The 22282-nt window shown below is 39.9% G+C and overlaps 1 protein-coding gene across 1 annotated transcript in view; it reads right to left on the bottom strand.

The window, feature by feature from the left end:
- The window catches only part of sema4c (sema domain, immunoglobulin domain (Ig), transmembrane domain (TM) and short cytoplasmic domain, (semaphorin) 4C), a 94740-nt gene that overhangs the window by 29404 nt on the left and 43054 nt on the right, over window positions 1-22282 (bottom strand). The window contains exon 3 of the mRNA XM_067602997.1: window positions 17704-17912. Within this exon, the coding sequence (XP_067459098.1) occupies window positions 17704-17827 (124 nt within the window). The 5' untranslated portion in view covers window positions 17828-17912. The remainder of the gene's footprint in view (window positions 1-17703; window positions 17913-22282) is intronic.

Raw genomic sequence — 22282 nt, forward strand, 5'->3', positions numbered from 1 at the left:
ATATTTCCCTCAGATTCCAAATAAATGCTAATGTTACTTTGCTGTCTGACTGATGTGTAAAGAGGCAACTGTTCGCTACCAAGTTCACCATATCAACTTTATAAGGCAATTATATGTCACTGTTATGTTAACAGCTTGTTGTGCTGTCCCCTAGTGGAAAAAAAAAACCCAAACAGGTTTGACTACAGTTAATGTAGATTTCAAGAATTATTTTCTTTGGCTAGTAAAATGTCTTTTACCTTGTAGTGTTCTCCAGTTCGACAGATAGTGTAACAACTTCTTTCTCATTCATTGAATTTTTTAACAGAAGACATTTTGCTTCACTTTCAGGGTCTTCGTATTGTGCTTGCTGGCTCACTGTCACATTGTCATGACTTACTGGGACACCCCTTAATGTTATTATTCAATTTAACCCCAATTACACCTTTGCAATTTACAGGACTGGACTGCTAGGGTGATGCCAAAATGCATTTGAAATAAAAATGCAAAAAAATCAAAAACATGACTGAAATTATGGACAAATAATTGATTCAAAGCACCACTACTAAAAGCATTCACAGTTAAAGTCATCGGGTCCTAATGAGTTTGCTGAAACTACCCAGAGTATCTAGTTTCAAGATCTGTTGTAAGTTATTCCTGCAGGATGGAAGGCTGCGTAGAAAGCTTCCCAAGCTCTGAATTTACTTTAGGAACCTGGAGCAAATGCCAGTCTTCAGGGCAAGTCTGATAAGCTCAAGATCTGTATGCCAGAAGTGAGATAAGGTCTATTTAGAAAAGCTGTACAAATAAACAAGAGGCAATGGTGTTCTCTTACCAGCCCTGGCTTTGATGGAGAGTGCAGCAGAGTGCACCATAACAGCCACAGCAGAGTGAAAGGCAGCATCTAGATGTTGTATAGTGGTGGTATTAACAGGGAGATGCAAGTCTGCACAATCTGCAGAATCACAATCTTTTTAGCCATAAAAGAAGATAACCTTCAACAACTTCAATCAGCAACAGCTTTAATGTAAGTTTTAAAAGTGAGTTTGTTATTGAGCCAGATGCCAAGATGTTTGTAGTCCAAGATGTGTTGAATATAATCACCTAATCTAGTTTTGAAAATAACAATATAACTTCTGTTGTGTCTGAATTTAACACAGCTTTTAGACTAAAGATTGTTCAAAGACTTAATAAATTGATAAACTGCATTGCAGCATTAAGCAGACTGAAAAGAAGAGCTTAATCCAGGCTATACAGAGCACCTATACACAACACTGCAGGGGTTTAGAGTTGGACATTAGGAGCATTATTGCAAATGGAAAATGAGATCCAGGTGACAACGTGGACAGAATGCAGAGCACAAGAACGCTTATAAATGCACACTAATAATGGCTGTAAATCTGCGTGTGTGATTAGATTGTTCATTATCTGGGCTGCACATCCAGATGCAGACTGCATTTTAATACAAGGCCTCTTACTCTGATTAGCTATCACTCAGAGTATTAACAGAATATTACCCCACTTGTAAACCCAGTTATTGATCCTCTGACATCAAACAGCTGAATCGATGTGATTTATCTCAGGACTGTCTAACTTATTTAAGGATTGCCCATATTTTGGGTTCCTTCTCATCTTGCTGCTCGCAGACTGGCATAAACAATCTCAAAAAGATTATGAGAAAATTACAAAATGTTCTCTTCACGGTCTCATCTGTAGGGTTTGTTGAAAAACCAGGACTTTTTTCCATCAAAATTTTCAAAAGATGCACCCGCTGTTTGGCTGTTCACTCTCTTACACAAACACACGTGCGCACAAATACACTGATACACACATACTGTTCAAATCCCCTGACTAGCATACAGACAAACCAGTGGTGCAGAGCAGAAAGCACGACAGAGACAGGAGGAAAGAGAGAAAGGATGGTGTTTAGTTTTCATTATCCACACTCTTGTTGCTTGTGGTGTCACCTTGTTCTCCCTCTCTTCCTCACTTTCACTTTATCTGGGCTGATAGAATGTGTGCAAAACGCGAGGCGACGACAGTCCACGCTGCACGTTATGCGATCTCATAAATTGAATAAGAATATTTCTTTTTTTGTTTTCTGCAGGATGAATACTTTCACTTCTTTCACTGTTTTCCTGACTGAAAATAGCAGCTGTACTCAAGGGAGGGAATGGCAGGAACTGGTGTGATTTATGGTGTGACTAACTGCTCATGTGACGCTGTGGCCTAGTTGGGACTAAATGGACTCATATACATGGAGAAGTCTGTAGTGGATGGAAGAGCTGTGTGTGTGTGTGTGTGTGTGTGTGTGTGTGTGTATCTGTAACTGTATCTGTATGTGAGCTTGAAAAAAAAAGGAGGTTAAAAAAGTGATGCTTGTTACTGAATTCACAGAAATCAAGGTACATTTTACAACCACTTGATACCATATGATAGTCACTCAACATAAAGCCAGTTCTTGGAAGTTGATCACTTTTTAAACCTGCTGCACAGGAAGTGATGAATTTTATTTAGACAGAAAACTAACATTGTTTTCAGTACACTGATGCTTTGCATGTGTGCAAAATACCAGTGCACTGACAATGCTAGACCAAAGATGGTGCCAAAATCAAGGGATTCAAGAATGCTGAGCATTATTATTTTCCAAAAATACCGTCCTACAGGAGGAGATCGGGCCCATAAATCAATTTCAAAAGGCCACCCACATATTTAAAATGTATTATTACATCTGGCTAATTAACTTTTCATTTTCCATATTTTATTTTAGCACAATCATTTAATTTTCTGGCAAAACCTGCAAAATTAGAGCACTATATTTCACATTTAGCAAGCCATATGACCACCTGCACTCAGATTTACTATGGCGCACCTGACACCAAAATGTCTTCTTCTAAACCTAAAACAGAGGTTGACCTGGAGGATAGACTTTTTCAAGAGGGATGGACAATTAATTAGTTGTTTGTGGAGTTTAATGTGTTTCCGACCTTATCTGCAATCAAAAAGTTGCTGTTCTCCTGCAATGCCATCTCGAGAGCTGTTACTCTCTCTATGCTCTTACTAAATATGCAGAGCACTATACTAAGTACGAAGAAGTGGGGGGGGAAGTTGAGCTGCTCAGCTTCAGAGTGTGCACATTGTTACACATATTTATTTATCTGAGAGATGGAGAGAGCGCGTATATGGTTGAAACTGATCAATTGTTTTTTCTTCTTCCAAGTGTTCAAGAAGCCCCCCTCACTGACAACAACCTAGCCTGCGCCTTGAGGTAATTTGAGCTTGAGACCCCTGACTCAGTTTTGTAATGAAGGCAAAAACTGATATTTGATATTCATTAACTTCGAATTTGAATATTTTCATGCAGAAAGTAACATGATATTCCACATTGCTGACTCAGGAATAGTTTTCCTGGCAAAAATGTAAAAAACCTCCAAAATGAAATTTTGTCTTTCTTAAGGCAAACCCCCCCCCCATCACTGAAACACGCAGCAAATATTATAGAGAGTGAAATCTGGACAAGTTAAGGTTAAAAAAACCTGAGCGACAACATGTCGTGAGAGGCACAGAAGGATGTCAGGAGAGAGATAGAAGAGGGAATAAGTAACCAAAGGAAGGAAGGAGGGGATGAGTACTGAAGTCAGCTTATTATCTGAGGAGCAGCAGTGTATAAACATTGGAGGGTATGTGCGGATGAGCGAGTTAGATGAGAGTGAGTGGAGAGAGAGAGAGACAGAGACAGAGAGAGGCAGCATCCTCAGGGGAGAACTGAGCACATCTGCCGTGTTCCACATAGCCGGGCAAAAAAACTCCAGAGCTGACACACTTACTGAGGTGCATACACACACACACACACACACACACACACACACACGCTCACACACACACACGTTCACACTTGTGTCGAGGTATGTGGCTACACACACAAATCAGTGCACGTCTGAACACATCTACATGCATAGAATATGCACAGTTTGCGTGTAAGCTAAAATACACACACAGAGTTCTGACACTCGCTTCAGATGTTATCGGCCCACTAAATGGCTGTTATCAGTTGTCATCGGGACCCATAGATTTGAGGTAGTATGGCCCTAATCTACCTCCTAATTGGCTCAGTAGGCTGTTATCATCTATTAGTAAGCTGGAGGTCACCTTTGAGTTACAGACGCCATATCGCGGCCGTAGTAATTATGACCCGGGGAAGTTCAGATGATGTCAATATAAACTCAGCTCCTTTGGAGTAGGAGGCGGATTATTTTTTCCCACCTGCATTCCGCAAAGACCCATCCTACTCTGACTGGCTAGTACTTGTTGTCTTTGTTGGTTGGGTTGATTAGGTTTAGGCTAGGGATTAGCAGCAGGAGATGACCGTTTGGGACCAATGTTGGTTTCCCAATTTAACCGGACATTTTTACCGTAACGTTGGGACATTTTTACCACATTTTACTGCATTCATAACCCACAGTTGCCATGTTTAACAGTTAACCACATTTCAAGTGATCATTTTAACCTAAATCATGATCTTTTCCTAACTCTAACCAGGTGGTTTTTGTGCCTAAACCTAATGCACCTACTGGTAGGTGCAGTCTGCCCCATCTGAAGCATTATAATGGTATTGATAACAACTGATAACCATTTAATGGGCTGATAACAACGCTACATCTGAAACAGGTAGTCCTGAATAGTTTTCCAGGGTACCTGCTCAGTGACTTTGTCTCTCCACCAAAAAAGGGAAAGTTTTGCTCCGAGTGGCCTGTTTGAAGTGGTCAGCGGCTCTGTCATTAAGAGGCGATACGGGTAGATGCACTTACCATCTGCCACCACACTGTGGCAGCCCTCAGGATATACCTGCTGTGTGTGTGTGTGTGTGTGAGTGTGTGTGTGTGTGTTTGGTTGTAACCTGCGTGAGTGTGGGTTTCTCTGTAGACTGTACACACCTGTGGTTCATCAGTGTTCACATGCAAGTGAATAAGTGTGCATGTTTTTGTGTGAGGCTGTGTGCGAGGTCACATTTATGTAAACAGCAGCTGTAGGTTTAAGAAAAATCCGACTTAAAGAGATGTTTTTACAGCTGTGTGGAATTGAATTTAAGGAAAATTAAATGACCAAAAAGGAAGCCATCCTCTGTTCTAGTAGTGATTGAGCAGAAAAGGAAAAGAACAACAAGAAATATCAAGACCTATGCAGTCAAAACCATAAATGAAGCATATTGTAACCTTGTTCTGGATGAATCTATGGTAATAATGGGCACAAATAATCCTGTTATTATGTCCTGTATTTACTGTATGTATGGAATATAAGCATTTGAATACTTTTTGAAGCTTTAAACTTTGATCATTTTAGGACTTCTCCATTATTTTTAAGGACCTGGTGTGTGTGTAAGGGCGGTTTGGGTTAAATTACAAGGCCTTTGATGCTTGGAGACAAAAGTTTGTAGAGAGAAGAAGGAAAGGGAGCATATAAATGAGAGTGCAAATAAGAAATGGAAGGCAGAGGCAAGGAGAGGCATAATGAGTCCAACAGATGGAAGGAGAAATATAAACAAAAGGCCAAAATAGAAAGCCAGAATAGAAAGGGAAAATAAAAAAGATAGACAACTCAGAGGGCCTGACTGAGGTCAGCACCATTGGACGCAGAGATGATCAGAGATCACTGCACAACAAGACCATTTCAATGGCTGTGTGTGTGTTTGTCTTTAGCTGGGTGTGAGACTGTGATAACAGAAGCTAATAGAAAGAAACAAAGAAATTCATTTGGGATCTGTATGTGTATGCATAAATTTAAAGAGACACAGGGGAGGTTTACTACATTTTCAGCTCTGATTTTGGAGTAAATCCATTGAATGCATCATAATAATAACTGGCATCAAATAAATTCAGGATGACGATATATTGCCTGAGTGCTTTTGTATATTTAACCCATTAACTAAAACTTATACAGGCTATGCAATACTGCTGAGTATTTAACAAACATACCATAGGTTTTATATTTGATTAAATTGATTGATTTCCTTCCTTCCAGGCAAATGAAAATCCTGCATTTAAAATTTTCAAACAGCAAAATACAGTTTACATATCAAAAGTAAAAACACTCATTAGGAACGGTTATTATTATTATTATTATTATTATTACTGATGCAATGATGATGTATAGTGTAAGCAGATTTTTACTGTAGAGGCTGGCTGAGGCAAAGCTAAAGCCAATTTGAACTACTTTATATACTGTTGGTAGTTCATTCTATAACAATGTATTATATTTTATAACTCATAATATGCTATGAATGTAAAATCTTAACCAATTGGAGTAAAAAGTACAATATTTCCCTCTGAAATGTAGTGGAGTAGAAGTATAAAGTCACATAAAATAGTACTCATGTAAAAAACAAGTACCTTCAAATTGCACTTAAGTACAGTACTTAAGAAAATGTATGTAGTTACCTCCCATCACTGTCAAAGACATGCAATCATTGTGTGGTAATGTGTGGAAGGACTCTTCCTGCTCAATCGGCTCATGACAGGATGCTACAATATCTTGAGAGTGAAGCATTACAAAAATTGTCCTCCCTTTCCATTCCTAAAACTACCAATTTTTCATTCACCTTTTCTCAGTCTACATTTTTTCTTTTTTGTCTTGTGCATTTGAATTTCCCAACAATACATGACAATACTGTGCTGTTTGACAGCCTACAAGTTCAAGTGAGTCCTTAAATGCATCACAATGGAGGATTTTTAAACAGCCCTTGCCTAAAACTGCATTATTATTTATCAAACAATAATACATCCATCTTTATGAGAAGAATAATGTGAATTTGAATTTCTTGCAACAAGAGGAAGCAGGTCTACAGCTATCTCTTATGTATTGAATGCTATGGCTTCTTTGAATGCAGCAGCACAGAAGAATTATTCAACTTGGACAAAAAGAAAAGTTCACTTTAATGGATAAGCTATCTTAAGCAAGTTTCAAGGCTGCGAAAGTTCTTATTCATAGTATGAACTGAAACCAAAGGCTGCCTGAAGGTAGGAAACCAATCTGTGGACGTCTAGGATTCTTTGGAAAATGATCAGAATAATGTACACTACATACAAATCTGGTTAAAGGGCTGAAACATGCAACACTAAGCTGAGAACCAGAACAGCAATTTACTGTCAAATCTAAATGAAAAGATAATTGGTTTTCTTAATACTTTATGATGACATCAGCTAGTTTGACTCCATGGAAACTGTCACTGTTTGTGTGTAGACTCTATAATGTGTTTATTCATGCTTGCATGTGCTCAAATCCTCTGCATGTGCATGTATGTGTGCACACTTCATTGTAGGGTATCACAGGGTCATAAAGTCCAGTCCAGCCCTAATCAAACCAAGCCAAACCGAGCCGGACCGAGCAGAACTCCCACGGAGGAGGAGGAAGAAGAGGAGGAGGAGGAGGAGAAGGAGGAGGAGGAGGAGGAGGAGAACGCCTGTTGCTTCACGGTCGGCTGAAAAGGTCTCGATCAGGGCCTTGACTCTGTGATCTGCCTCCATCAGCCATCCAGCCTCCCTCTCCCTGTCTGCTATAAATACATCCAGCCTCTGCTTATAGCTTCTAACCGCCGAGCCACTCACACACCAAACTATGATTAAAGGCCTATTTTAGGGAGAGCTTTGAAGCAGCGACAAACACCGAATGAGAAGCAGAGACAGACAGAGGAGGGAGAGACGTTGTGCAGCACCCACACAGACACGCAGACATACCCGAGCGTGTGCGCAGAGCGTCGTCAGACCTTCATCTGAGCAGGTACCCTCTTTGAAAGAAGAAAAAACAACAGTGCGCACAGAAAGACACACACACACACTCCCACGTGGATGCATGCGTTTTGTCTGTTGCACAGACGGCAAGTTCACAGGAGAGTCAGGTGTACGACAGAATGAGAGCATGGAGACAGAAAGAGAGAAAAAAGGGAAAGCTATACACGTCTTTATTGGCTGGATCTGCAAAAATCAACTGTAGGCTGAATTTAGATTATTATAGATTATATGCTATTGTACATTAAACATGAATTAAGAATGAATGAGATTTATTGTATTACTGAGACAACAAAACAAGAAATTCATGTACTTGAATATACCATAAAGAATAATACAGAAAATTACATGTTTTTAAGCCAAATAATTAGTCGCCCATCTAAGGCTTGAATGTGTAAGCTGCTATTTGCTGGTTATGGAACATTTATATTAATAGCTTTGTCATTAGGGATGCATGATATTGGATTTTTGCTGATATCCGATATTTCCCAAATCATTTTGGCCAATAGCTAATGCTAATACTCTTATATGCACATATTTTTTTCCCCATAATCGCAGAGAACATCAAGTCTGTCCTGTAATGGAATTAACATATTATTATGCCAACTCCCACTGGCAAATGCAGACATAAAATACAGTGCTTTTCAAAATGTACTCATTCACTGGGCAAAATGACTACTTAAACTTAGGTTACAGGTAAAACATGCCATATTTATTTTTATGTTAGATTTCCAAACAAAACAGTAAGATTCATCCTACTTTAACAGGCTTGGAGGATGCTGTCCCTGAGACAATCTTACAATAACCACAACCAGGGCAAGTTTGACCTATTTCACAAGTTGCAAAACAAGTAAACAAATGTAATCTCTGTCCACAGGGATCATGTGAAAGTAAGTGCATTGTACAACCGTACAGCAATTAAAGCCAACTGAAAGAACATAAATAGACAAAGTGTACTCTAATGATTTCACATATAACAATATAGCAGTCAGAGGGACCAAACCAATACTTTTACTTTCATACTTTAACTATATCAAGCCAATAATACTTATGGTACGTATGTACTTGAGTATAGGACTTTTACTTGTAATGGAGTATTTTCACATTGCTGTATTGGTACTTTTGCTACAGTAAAGGATCTGAATCCTTCTTCCACCTCTACAATAAAGCTGGATAAGACCCAGGGACACTCAATGATGCAGCTCCTCCACACTGCACCTTAATGCTGCTGCTGCCTGTTTGTAGCATGGAGGATAACTAAAGATGCTTGTGTTAACAGCTGACAACAATATAAATTCATTTACACTGTCTGTTTGATTTGGGACTGTTTGTCCGTGTTTACCGGACAAACAGTTTGTGGAGCATTTAGTCAACGGTTTGCATCATGTGCACATAATTAAGTGTCATCATCAGCCTGTCATATCAGCAGAAATGTTCATTTCGAGCTGATGCTGATATTTCATTTTAAAGGCTTTATTGGCTGATATCATCCCTATCCATTATTGCTTTTGATAAACAGTTGTTGGAGCAACAGAATCCAACGGAATTGGAAGAGCGAGATGAAGAGATGGGAGAGTGGGAGGAGAGGAAGTGGTAAAAGTGGATTAACACAACAACGGAACAAGTGAGCCCAGTGGGGGGACGGTTTTCGGGGGGTGAAGGAGAAGATGAAAGTGTGGGTGGGGGGATAAAACAGCCTGACTCGCTGGGGGGTCGTCATTGCAATCCACAACAAGCAGAACAAATCAAGAGCTGGTTGATGCCACAAGTGAGGTTTTTTCCATTCCAGCGTCATGGTTCAGCATGTATGACTGATACAGTGGCGGGCACCAGCTGGGGAGGCCTTTTTGTACAATGTTGTGGTGATGACATACAGAAAGAGACAGAGAGAAGCCTGTGAAACTCAATGGTTGCAGCATGGCACTGCTATTGTTTTGGAATTTGACTCAGTGAACAATCCCCATGCCAAAAATTACAAGTATTTAGTCATTCCCAAGAATTCTTGTTCAAGCAAAAATCCCCTAAAAAGCATTTAGACCATGGAACACTCCATTGAAACCCAGCATAATGATGATAAAACGTCTTCATAGATACTTATGAAATCTTGTATTGGGGTTACATGTTATTAATTTGGCAGACGCTTTTGTCCAAAGCAACTCACATTTTCTCTCTACACACATTGTAGTAAGGTTTACGCCCAACACTTTTCTACCACCTGAGCTACAGCCTCATCAGGTCCGGACTACTGGCATGTTAGATTTCTGTCCAACTGATGGAAGCTGGGAAGCTGCTCGGATAAAAGCTTAGATTACTGCTAACGCCTTCAAAATCCTGCTACCATAATTGTTCCCAGAACTTTGGATAATTTGTACATGAATTTTTGCATTGCGACTGGATAATTCCTACCATCAACAAATCTATTCTTGTACACAATTTGTATCCCCAACTGCTGCATGTGCATGTTATTTGCAGGCTGTTGGTTTGGAGAACTGGCACCTTTATTCGTACAATTCAAAAACCTGATTTTTATTGTTGTTAATTCCATCATTTAGTCAATCAAATGTCAGAAAGTAGAGAAAATGGCCACCAGAAAGTCTTCAGATTGCTTGCTTTGTCTGACCAACAGTCAAAAACCTGAATATATTCAAGTTACAAATTTGTTGTTGATTATTTTTCTGTCGATCAACTATTCAACTAATCATTTCAACACTACAGTGTGGTGTAATTTATCCAATGGATATGGAATTAAATGGCATCATTACAAAAGCACATGTGAAAATCATGTTTCTATCTCTCTGTCTGGAGACTGTCTTAATATGAATTAATCACATGTAAGATACATCTTCATATGTGATAAACTCCATGATGGGTGCCAAAATCATGGAAGGTTTCATCACTTGTGAAATTTCTGCATACTATATGTGAACCCTTACATGTGAAATCTGTTTCATATGTATGATGTTTTAAATATCTGAAAATCATATGTGCCTATATTATGCAAATTTGTACTGTGTGTGTGAAATGTTCATTTTTTAAGGATAAGGATAATGGATGACATTGATTTTTAATATAAGGCCAATAGTGGTGAACCGGTGCATCAATTGAACCATAGTAGTACTGCTACGTACGGGGAGGTGCTTTGGATGAGAGCAGCCTAGAGTGGCATTTTCATTTTAATCCACATGCCCACTTGCCTCCACATCAGCTCTCATAAAGTCAGTATGACAACAGTGAGCACTCCAGGTCCTGACATCTGGTCCCAGCTGTAAATCTTCACTGACCAATCAGCGCAGGGTCAGGGGATGAGTGACACTCATCGCAGATAAAAAAAACAGTGATGAATCTCCTTTTTCCATTCCTCCTTCCTTCTCCCCCCATCTATCCTCCCAGTCACGCACAACCTCTCTCTGCCTCCTCCTCTGCCTCGCTCTCAACCACTCATTACTGTAATTGGAGGGTTTGGGGAGATATGGCAGAAAGAGAGAGAGACAGAAAGAAGGAAAAAAAAAAGAAAGGTTGAGAGAAAGAGGGAGAGAGGTTTCTGGAGGTCAGAGGCCCAGCCCTTTTCCACCCTCCTTCTGCTCTGTGTTTTTCTCTCCCACCATCTCTCATTCTATCTTTCTTTTACTAAATCAAGAGGCATAAATTTGGTTTGGCTTTTCTTTAAAGATGCAGGACTTGTTTGCTGCATCAAAGCAGGCTAGATTTTCAAACAAAATATCACATTTCTAGGGGCTCTATTCCTTCTACTCTCTTTACCTCCCTCTTTCCTTTCTTTCTCTCATTTTTTCTTTCTCTCCTTTCTTTGTTTAACCACAGCTGCTGTGTTTTGTCATAGTTTTGGCGTACTTGCCTCTGTCACTGGGCTGGGCTGCGGAGTGCATGTAGTTATGTGTGTGTGTGTGTGTGTGTGTGTGTGTATGAATACAATAGGAGAAAGCCATAAAGAGAGAGAGAAATGGGATGTTTGAGAGAGAAAGACAGAAAAAGAGGAGTGAGAGAGGACAGTGGTGTTATCAGCTGAAGTATTTTCTCTGGTCAATGGAAATGGGCCAGGCTAAGGGCGTGGAAATAGCTTTAAAACAACATAATAGATGGTCAAATCAGCTGGGGCCAATTCAATGAGAAATAGGACAAAAAAAGCACAGAGAAGGTTGGTCACACAAACAGAATGACAGAGGCAGAGGTGAGTGGCAGAAAACAAATGAGAAAAAAAAAACATTAAATCGCCCTCTCTTGAACTGTTAAGTTTAAACGAGAAAGCTGCCAGTATTTTAGATTGAGTCTACAAATCTGGTGACTTTACACTCCACAAACACTTTACACTACAAAATCAAAAAAGAATTCAGCTTTGTCTTTAACACCAGTGACTCATGACTTCACTCTGACTTAACCTTATTTGAAAAAGCTTCTCTTACTTACTATCTTCCTCAAGTCCAAATATTAAAAATGATGTTGTAAAAACTCTTCAATTTCCTGACAGCTAATATACTTTACATCAATCAGACAAGTTGAACAGGTGCGTTTGGCAGCGCACACCAGCAGAAAGTCCAAAGATGATACCTCGGATTATCACATTCAGATATATGCTGTGGTCAGCAAAAAAAACCAAGAGCAACATATAAAACGAAAGTTTCTGAACAAACTACATAATTGTTTTGCTCAGGGACGAAGGAACATGTCACCCAGTAGAACGGTGTGGCTGTTTTTAATAGTTTTTGGACAATGGAGGTCTACAGCACAGACGAATACGATATATCAGGCTTTGGACACACATAATACTTGTAAGTTGGATGAGTTCATTGTTGGTTTGCATCTGCACAAGATTTGTTGACAATAAGACAAATAGAGAAAATCGCCAGCCAAATCCTTTAATATTCATTGGCCAGCTAGCTTAAGATAACTTTAGCTAAGAGGTAGTGTTAATGGTTAACTTTTTGCACATATGTCTTCATAGTGAAGACTTGAGACTGACTGGCAAAACAAAAACGTTGTCCTATCTGTGGCTACAATAAACAACTATTAGTTTGTTATATCTTGCTTATTCCTCTGTGCCATATGATACACCTTACTGTCAAAAAAAATCAATGAGCCACACTGTCGTGCAAGGTTACATATTCCTTATTTACAACATGCATGGGAACTATAGATTATTCTGACTCAATCGTTCACCATGCTGCTGTCTTAAATACTACTAGCGCAATACTAGTGCAACAAATGTGTATTAATCCACAGCTGAAAATAGACCCAAACAAATGCACAGATTTCACTCCTGTTTGATTAATGTTTGCCAAAAACTGAGTAAAGCAACAATGTATGAACAATGTATGGATCAAAAGACCTGTAGCAAAAAACAAATGAATGAAAAACATGCACCATATGAACATAAATATGAAATATAATCCACATAAAAGTGAAAAGACATCAAGATACATACACTATGTCAGTGATTAGAATGAGAGACTATGAAAGAAAAATGAAAAGTATGTAAATTTATGGTGCTCTTTAGCAACTCTGCGAGAGGCGTATACATAATGTGTGTACATAAAATGTCTCATTAGGAGCCAATGGTGATATTTTTTCCCCCCTCTATAAATGTGATGTGGCTGTTGGGGAATAACAACAGCCAAAAATTCAAAATGTCAGCATTGTCTTTGAAAAAGTGAGAGAAGAAGATGACGTTGATAGATAGCGAGGGAAAAAGAGATGCAGAGAATGAGGACATTTGTGTTTCCTCTTCTGCAAGCTCATGTAAGTCTCATGTAATTGCCGGGCAGGGGTGGTGGCTTTGTTGGTGGATAGAGGGGGGGATCACCCAACCAACTCTCCTACACACACACACACACACACACACACACACACACGCACGCACATTGCCCGAAGCTCCAAATCCCTCAGACTGCCAGCCTAAGCAGTACACACACTCACACACACATAAAAACAAAGGGGGATTAGATAGACAGACACACAGCTACACACACTCTCTCTACAGAGATAGGTATAAACACACACGCCCTCTGTGCCCCCACATTTTCTCTCACTCTTGTTTTTCATTGCCTATCTTCTTGTCTGTGTCTTGCAAACTCACACTGCATGCAAACAGCAACACCCACCCACCCACCCATACACACACACACACACACACACACAAGTTAATATGGATGCTATGTGTGCCTGTGCAGAGAGATGCCTCCATACAAAATGAAACCTTGGGTGAATGGCCTGCACACTCACTGTGTGTGAGTGTGTGTGTATGTGTGTTTTCCTTTTTCTCTGTCGTTCGTCTGAATCTACTTTCTGTCCTTTTAAGGCAGTTAGTGACTGGCCTCTCTCTCTTCTGTCTTTCTCTATGTCTCTCCACCTGTCTCTCTTTCTTGCTTTCTTTCCATTATATACTGTATCTCTTCTCTCTCTTCCCATTTTGCTCCCCCTCTCCAATCCTCAACCCCCCTCCCCTCTTTCTGCAGCTTTGTTTTTCCATTTCGTCTCTCTCCTATCTCCTCCCCAGCACTGTAGCAAGAACCCATCCATATAAGTCATTTAACCCAGTATTGAGCCTGAAAATCTCATTTTTCTTTAACCAAGTGGAGAAACCTGTCAACGGGTACGATAATCCCACTTGTTTCCAATGCAAATCAATTTGTGTCAAGAATCTTTCCACGCTGAAGTGCCATACTCGAATCAAATATGATAGAAGTGACGTGATCTGCCTTCTCCTGTGTTTCATGACGAGGCTTTTATTTCCTGAAAAAAAACAAAACAGTGAAGCTGCACAAGAAGCAAGGGGAGTTATCTTGTCTCTACAGGAAGATTTATCCACCTGTTTTTCCAGAAAAATACATTTGTAAGACTGAATATGAGAGTTCATTTGCTTTGCTTCTTCCATATAAGACTGTGCAGCTGTCCCTGTTTGCCCTGTCTGGTGTGTTTTTACCACAATTGTGTGCTCTGGCCAGAGTGTAGCAGGGATCTGGGCTGCTCTCTGCCAAACTGTCACACTGAGCACTTCACCAGAAACTATTGATGCCCTATCGATTGTTTTTTTCTCCCCTATTCTCTGTCCTCACATCTCACCACAGCACCAGTGACGACTGTGGCATGGAGGGATGAGATGGAGTAGGAAGGCTGTATGGAAAAAAAAGCAGGTGGGGGGTGGTGAGGGAGGGGGGTGTTGGGGGCGATAGCGACATGAGAAAGCAGCTTTTGAAACATCCCCACACCCCACCACCAACCACCACACGCCATTCTCCTCGAGAGCGGCTGAAATCGGAGCTCTTTGTGAAAACGCCATAAGAGCATTTCGGGTTCATACGATAAGCCGCAGCATACAAAGCAAAAAAGGGGAGGGCAAGGATAAAAGGCAAGAAGAAAGAGGAGGAAGAGAAGGGAACGGAGAGATAGATATGGGATGAAAGGTGGGATAGGTGCTATAGAGAGGTGAGAAAATATGGCTTTTTTCCCCATATTTATTCCTCTCTTTATAGTATTTCCCTAATCCCCAAGAGAGAGAATGCAGCACTTCCCCTCTGAGGGATTAAAAAAAGACACACAAAAAAAATTTCTCAGCTTGCAACAATTGGCATTGTTCAGCGAAGAAAGCTGGCCCTGGCTGCAGAGGAGGACTGAGATAAAGAGTGCAAATACAGTTGAGCGCTAGGATTAGACTGATGTATTGTTTTACAGAGGGTCGATGTCGGCCTCTTGACAAAAATCAGCAATCATCCACCTCTGATATAATGGAAAATCCTCTGACTGTTGTATCCGTTTGGCTTTTAAGGAAAGGGAGAGTCAAAGAGTCCAAAAATGGAGGAAGCTATCGTAGATTATTTGCTTTGTTTCAACATCCACTTTATTTAACCCTAGTATAACTGCTCCACAAAAGATACATGGATTAAAGACAGGAGTTGATTGTACAGAGCTGAATGAAAGTGGAAATAAGAGAAGTTGCAGGTGTCTTTTGACATTTTTAAACAACAGCTGGTGCAGATATCATAAAATTGTCAAGGCTGAAAATACAAAGTATTTTTCTGATATTATTTCAAATAATTGTGACAAACCTTGTGTTCTTTTTAGCACCATTAACACTATTCCCTATACCCCCCAATCTGCCTGTCTTGATGTATCCTCAAAAACCTGTGAAAATTCCTCCACTATTTTGTTGTCAAAATTGCGATCATTAGAGCACACATATAACCCCCTTCTTATGACCCATCCATCACTGTCACTTGCTCTGCTGTTTTTAACCAGTTGGAACCTGTGCCTCTTTCTCTTCTAAAGGAAATCATTGATCATATGAAACCTTCAGCTTGTCTCACAGATGTTGTTCCCCCTTGCTTTTATAAAGAGATTTGTGAGACTATTGGACCAAACATCCAAACAGTTATGAACAGCAGTCTCGCTTCAGGTGTTATACCAGAAAATTTTAAGCACGCAGTAGTACAACCATTGATCAAGAAATCCAATCTAGTCACCTCAGTCCTCTCCAATTTGAGATCAATTTCCAAACCCCAGTTTCTTTTGAAAATTTTGGAGAAAGTTGTACTCATAAAATTGCAATCATTTTTAGACATACATGGCATTCTTGAGGTGTTCCAGTCTAATTTCAAAGCCCTTTACAGCACTGAATCTGCACTTTTAAAAGTTTTTCACAATTTTTTACTTGCTACTGACTGTGGGGACTCCACCATTATGCTTATGCTTTTAGATCTCACACCTGCATTTGACATAGTAGACCGTAGTGTCCTCATCTCTTGCCTGGAGCATTGTGTTGGCATTCAAGGTACTGGTCTGGGGTGGTTGAGGTCTTACTTATCTGACAGAAGTTTTTCTGTCAGCCTTGATGACTCTGTATCCTCCTCAGCACCTCTTCCTTGTGGAGTCCCTCAGGGTTCTACTCTTGGGCCAATCCTATCTTCCCTTTACATGCTACCCGTAGGGTCCATTCTTAGAAAATATGGCATCTCAGTCCACTGTTATACAGATGACACTCAAATTTACCTGCCTTTGACACTTTGAAAACTGATTTTGTAAGGGTTACATGCTTTTATCTTGTCCCAGCTCAACTACTTTAATGCTCTTTACGTTGGTGTTAGACAGGCCTCCCTCTCACACTTGCAGTTGGTCCAGAATGCTGCAGCTCATCTTTTAACAGGAACATGCAAACAAGAGCACATTGCCACTGTACTGGCCTCCCTTTACTGGCTCCTTGTATGTTTTAGGTTTGATTTCAAGATTTTATTGTTTGCTAACAAATCATTAAATGGGCTAGCTCCAACCTATCTCTCTGACCTTTTACAACCACACATCCCATCAAGGTCACACAGGTCCACTGAGCAGTTACGTTTGGTTGTTCCAAGATCAAGGTTGAAGCACAGGGGAGATGCAGTTGTAGCCTCCAAACTCTGACGAGAAACGAGTTGCCTCTGTGTTAGTTAGGCTGGCCTCTACACTGCCTGTTTTAAAACACTTCTTTATTCCTTGGCTTTTAACTCAAAATGAGATTTCCCTGTCTTCTTCTTCTTTTTCTTCTTTCTGGTCTTTGTGTTTTTATTTTGTTGTTATATGGCTTTTGCTATTTTGCTTGTTTTTACAGCACTTTGGTCAACCCTTGTTTTTAAATGTGCTTTGTAAATTTTACTTGACTTGACTAGCAACCAAGCTAACCAGTGACCCTGAACAGAGAAAAAAGAAAGAAGCTCCGAAAGCTACTAGCAGTAGCACATTCCTGGCTTTCTGGTTCAACAGCTGCAGATGTTCACCAACTAGCCCTGCGAGTAGTCACTGCGTCACAAAACTTCAAGAACAATGCACAGTTGAATATATTTGTGTCACTTTAAAGAGCAACTACCTAAAGGAATTCTTTTAAGTCTGGCTTTCAGTGGAAAGTTTCAATGCCTCCTAAGGCCTGACTCCTGTATCAGCTGGTATTACACAGCTCACTCACCCTGGTATCGAACAGTCTTGCGTGGGATTGGGTTCCAGTTGAGGCCCAGCGACTTCTCCCATCCAAACAGGAACACTAGGAGCAAGACCTTCTTCCCGCCCATGGCTCCCATGTCAGCACCCATTTGTCGGGACTGGCGTTGAGTGATGGATCGAGGGATCAATCAGATGATCAGAACAACTCGAGAGAGCAGCAGGGCTCCTGGCAGCCTGCCGAGAGAAAGAAAAACCAACACATCAGCTAGAAGCAACAATTCACTTCCCTTATTGGCTCGGCTGTTTATCTGAAACAATTTTGTCAGAGCAGTATTTACAACATGCACATTTATCAAAAAGCCGCACAAAACTATTCATACATTCAAGCTGTGCTGAAAGATACATTTCTCACTTTGAAAACATGTACTATAAAATTGAACACGGTCATCAAAATCCACAATAGTGTAAAACAGAAATGAGTTATGCAAATCATTAAAGCCAACAAGGACAAAGTAATAACATAATCAGTGTATGTGCCTCTGTGTGTGTGTGTGTCTGCCAACAAAAACAAACTCAACATTTTAATGACTTTTGGCCGGGGGGTTATGCAGGAAAGTTTTCTCTGTCCCTCCCTCACTCTGAGCGATAATCCAGCTATCGCCACTCAAAAAGCTCAGAAATAGCTTATCGCGGCACTCTTGTTAAGCCAATTCAGCAGCAGTATATTAAACTGGGGCTGAGTTATCAAAGTTAATTGGCGCTGGCAATGCATCAAACGCCAATGTGTTGGGAAATGAATGTCGAGGCAAGGACAATCCAATAGCACTGTGTTGTAAATGAATTGGTTTATACCTAATGAATATGTCAAGTGTGCGGCTACAGAGCAGCATTACACTCCAATAACAGCATAGGATGATTGACTTGTTACGGTGCTGCAGGTGAAAGTGATGTACGCGGTAAGAAGAGGAATTTCACATTGAAATACTACTTTCACACACACAATCCCAAATCTGTTTTAGTATGCTTGTGAGGACCTTAACTTTTACCTTCTGGTGTCCGAATATATGTAACCCTCTTATTGGTAGAACTCAATTAGAGAAATTAGATTAAATGTGTTAAGCACACTCAAATTTAAGATGAAACACACCAGTTATTAACAAATAATAACTGCTTTGAATTAACACATTTCCTTTTTATCAGTAGTTTAAGTTGGGTGTGAAAATAACTTTAAATTATGTCGAGCTGCTATCATTAGTGGATTTGCTGCAGCCACCCGTGCTGTCAAACCTCCATAATCAGTGATGCCAAGTGGAAGATAACAGCTAAGAAAGAAATCACATGTGTGGCTTGTTTTGCAACAAAACTGCTGGTGGATGGTTGTATTTAACAAGAAATCAAGATTTTATCTGTCTATGAGATTTATTGTGTAGCTTACAGCAGTAAAATTAAACAGCAACATCCAGAACTGTCCCCTTTAGTAAAGGCCTCAGTGTGCTTCAGGCGAACTAGATTGTACAAAGTGTTATTCGACTGCATCTTAAAGCAGAAGTGTTTGTCCCTGTTTTAAATGACCACACTCAAAGGCGGGGTGAAAATCATGAAAATCCTCCTGCCTGCATCCCTGATCTCTAAGAGAATTCTGTGTCGTTTTATGTCTTTGTAGTCTCAATGAAATAAATAGTACAGTTATGTAGCATACTTTCAGATAGTCTCTCCTTGATGGCATTCATTGTTTAACACATAAAGTCATGAAAGCAGTTGTGTGAAGAATTTAAAAAGGGAGCATGAGAGAGTAACCTTGCCTTACATTCACATCTCCACACACTTGGCCACTCACTGTGTGAAGTGGGTATGACTGTCTGATTTTCTGTTCTGAAGCAGCCCTGTCTGATTATGCCATTGGAAAGGGTGTTTCAGATGCTGATAAGCACTTTGTTTGAAGCATATTAAGGTCTTAAGGCTAATCAACAAACATTCTCTCCACAGTTTCCATATGGGGACTATATCTTTAGTAGAAAGTTGTTCAAATGAAAACTCTTCACACTGTGGTTCATGGATTATCAAGAATAACCGGGACATTTTCTGGAGAGAGATGACACTTAAATTTAAATGTCATTTGGGCACCACAAGCAAAATCACATACACTTCTATTGCATTAAAATGGCAGCAGAAATCTCAGAATTCGATATCTCCAAACCCCAGCACATACAGTAAAACCAAAACAGTCTGTGTGGCTAAATACCACTAGGAATAAGTGATGTTTTTGTTGTTCTTTTTTTGTAATTTCGTTAACTGACCCTTTATATTCAACTTAACTTAAAGCTCCAACTCACTAACTGGAACTTTAAACAAAGTCTCATTATTTAAACCAATAACTATAGTGAACATTAACCTAACCACTGCAGATATGAGGAATGAGGGATCTTTCTTAATCCTGGTAGTCAAATAAAAATTGAAATACAAGGAAACACACACACAGAAATGCACACACCATCTGTAAGCTTTCCCCTCTGCACCTGCTGCTGCGGCGTATCAGCGAGTGAAATGGCGCCTTTGATGATGCATGCTCATTGGAAAAGGGAACCCATTGACTTTTAAACAGGCACAAAATGTCAAACTGTATTTACTTTAACCAAGCACAAAGAGGAAAATACTTCTGTATATGTAACACATTTTATGTCTCCTACTCCCTCTCCCTCTATTCCTATGTGTGTATTAAGTTCCTGTGCTGACAAACAAACATTTGGTCTATTTGGCGGATTGGCAGGGGAGGTAATTGGGATTTGGAGATGTGTGTGCGCATGTCCAACCAGTGTGACTGTTATTGATTACACTTTTGAGAAGAAAATAAGAAGAGGCTGAGAAAAAAAAAGAGAAAAAAATCAAACACCCCCCCATATACTCCCCCGCCACCATCCACCCCCAGATCAGATCATGGCGACGTGCTGTTAAATGAGCGTGCTTAAACGCTGGGTTTGGGTGAAAGCTCTCCAAGCCTCACAGTGCCGACTACCAGCTTTATTGGATCGATGCTGGAGGCCCTGCTGGCTAACGCTTGAGTGAGCCGAGAAGAGATTGAGATGGAGGGAGCGAGCGAGTGAGTGAAGGAGGAAGGGATGAAGGGCTAAAAGGATGAGAGAAAGGGAGAGAGAGTTATGCAGAAAGAAAAGACATTTGGAGATGTTGCAGGAGGCTTGCAATTTTTCATTTTTTTCTCCCTCCACATCCACTCTTCTGTCTCTGTGCTGAAAGGTAACAAAGTGAAGTGGGCATCCTGCAGGCCAGATTAAGTGAAGTGGTAGCGTGTAAACACTACAGGGGAAGATGAGGAGGAAGAGGATGGTAGAAGAGACGGTGGAGATTCAAGGACTCCTGCCTGTCTGAAAAAAATGCTTAAAAATCTTCAACAGACACCTCTCTTTCATTTGCACGTTCTCTTTTTCTGTCTGTTGCGGGTTTGTGCTTTTCTTTCATTCCATCTTCCTCTCTTTCCTCTTGCCTGCCAGTTCAACGACATAACTGTTTACCTCAAATAATAGTTCACAGAAGTAAATGTTGATTTTCAAATCCAGGAAACAAGGGTTTATACAGTCATAATGAAATGTCATCAGTAAGGTAGTTTAAAAATTGGGCCTGTCCAGGATATTTCCTTTTCAGCCAGGGCATGTTGGGACAGGAAAAAAACTGGTATATAGAAAGGACAAACTCTCAAAGGACCACTGTGATCTGCAAGGCAAGGGTCACATGACTGTAGGCCAATACATACTTGTAATGTATACTGTAGACAGGTCCGCTTGTATTCCTTCATTATAGGTATTGATTGATTGATTGATTTATAGTTCACATCACATTTAACCCATTGATAGCACCGTTACAACACTAGATGGATGGATCATACTTGATCATTCCAAATCGAGATTTAATAATATTCTCCACACAAAATTTCTTTACAGTCTTACATATAACTGGAGTTATGTCCAGGTAACTTCACTTTCGTCTTGTCTAATTTCTGTTTAGTTGTGACAAAGCAGTTCCTTATCAATGTGATTCAAATATTATCAAAGTAAAAAAAAAAAAAATCACAACGATCGCTTCTATATAAATTACTTTCAAGATTCTGTATTACAGTTCTACAACATTACACAAATCTATTAAAACAGACTTTTCTCTAAAATTATTTAATGTGTGGGTCTGTCACCCAGTAAAAGACTAACGGTCTTCGTTATATCTGGCTGGACAAATATCAGATAATGAAAAGAGCACAGTTCAATGCTACTGAAATGTCAGTTTTAATAGTAAATTATACACACACACACACACACACACACACATGTGCGCGCACGCGCACACACACACACACACACACACACACTCTACATTCACACACATGGGTATAGATGTATGTATTTATTTTATTATTATATTTTATTTCCATTTCCATTCACAATTATTCCATTTACATATACATTTGTTTGATGTGTTGTGTACTTTATGTTGTTCTGTATCTTGTCTTGACTCCATATATTTTTAAATCGAAACTCCACTGAAATTTTGAAAATTTCAATAAAAAGATTTAAAAGTAAATACATAGTGTTCCTACTGAA

The sequence above is a fragment of the Thunnus thynnus genome, chromosome 2 (genome assembly GCF_963924715.1).
Source record: "Thunnus thynnus chromosome 2, fThuThy2.1, whole genome shotgun sequence".
NCBI classification, from domain to species: Eukaryota; Metazoa; Chordata; class Actinopteri; order Scombriformes; family Scombridae; genus Thunnus; species Thunnus thynnus.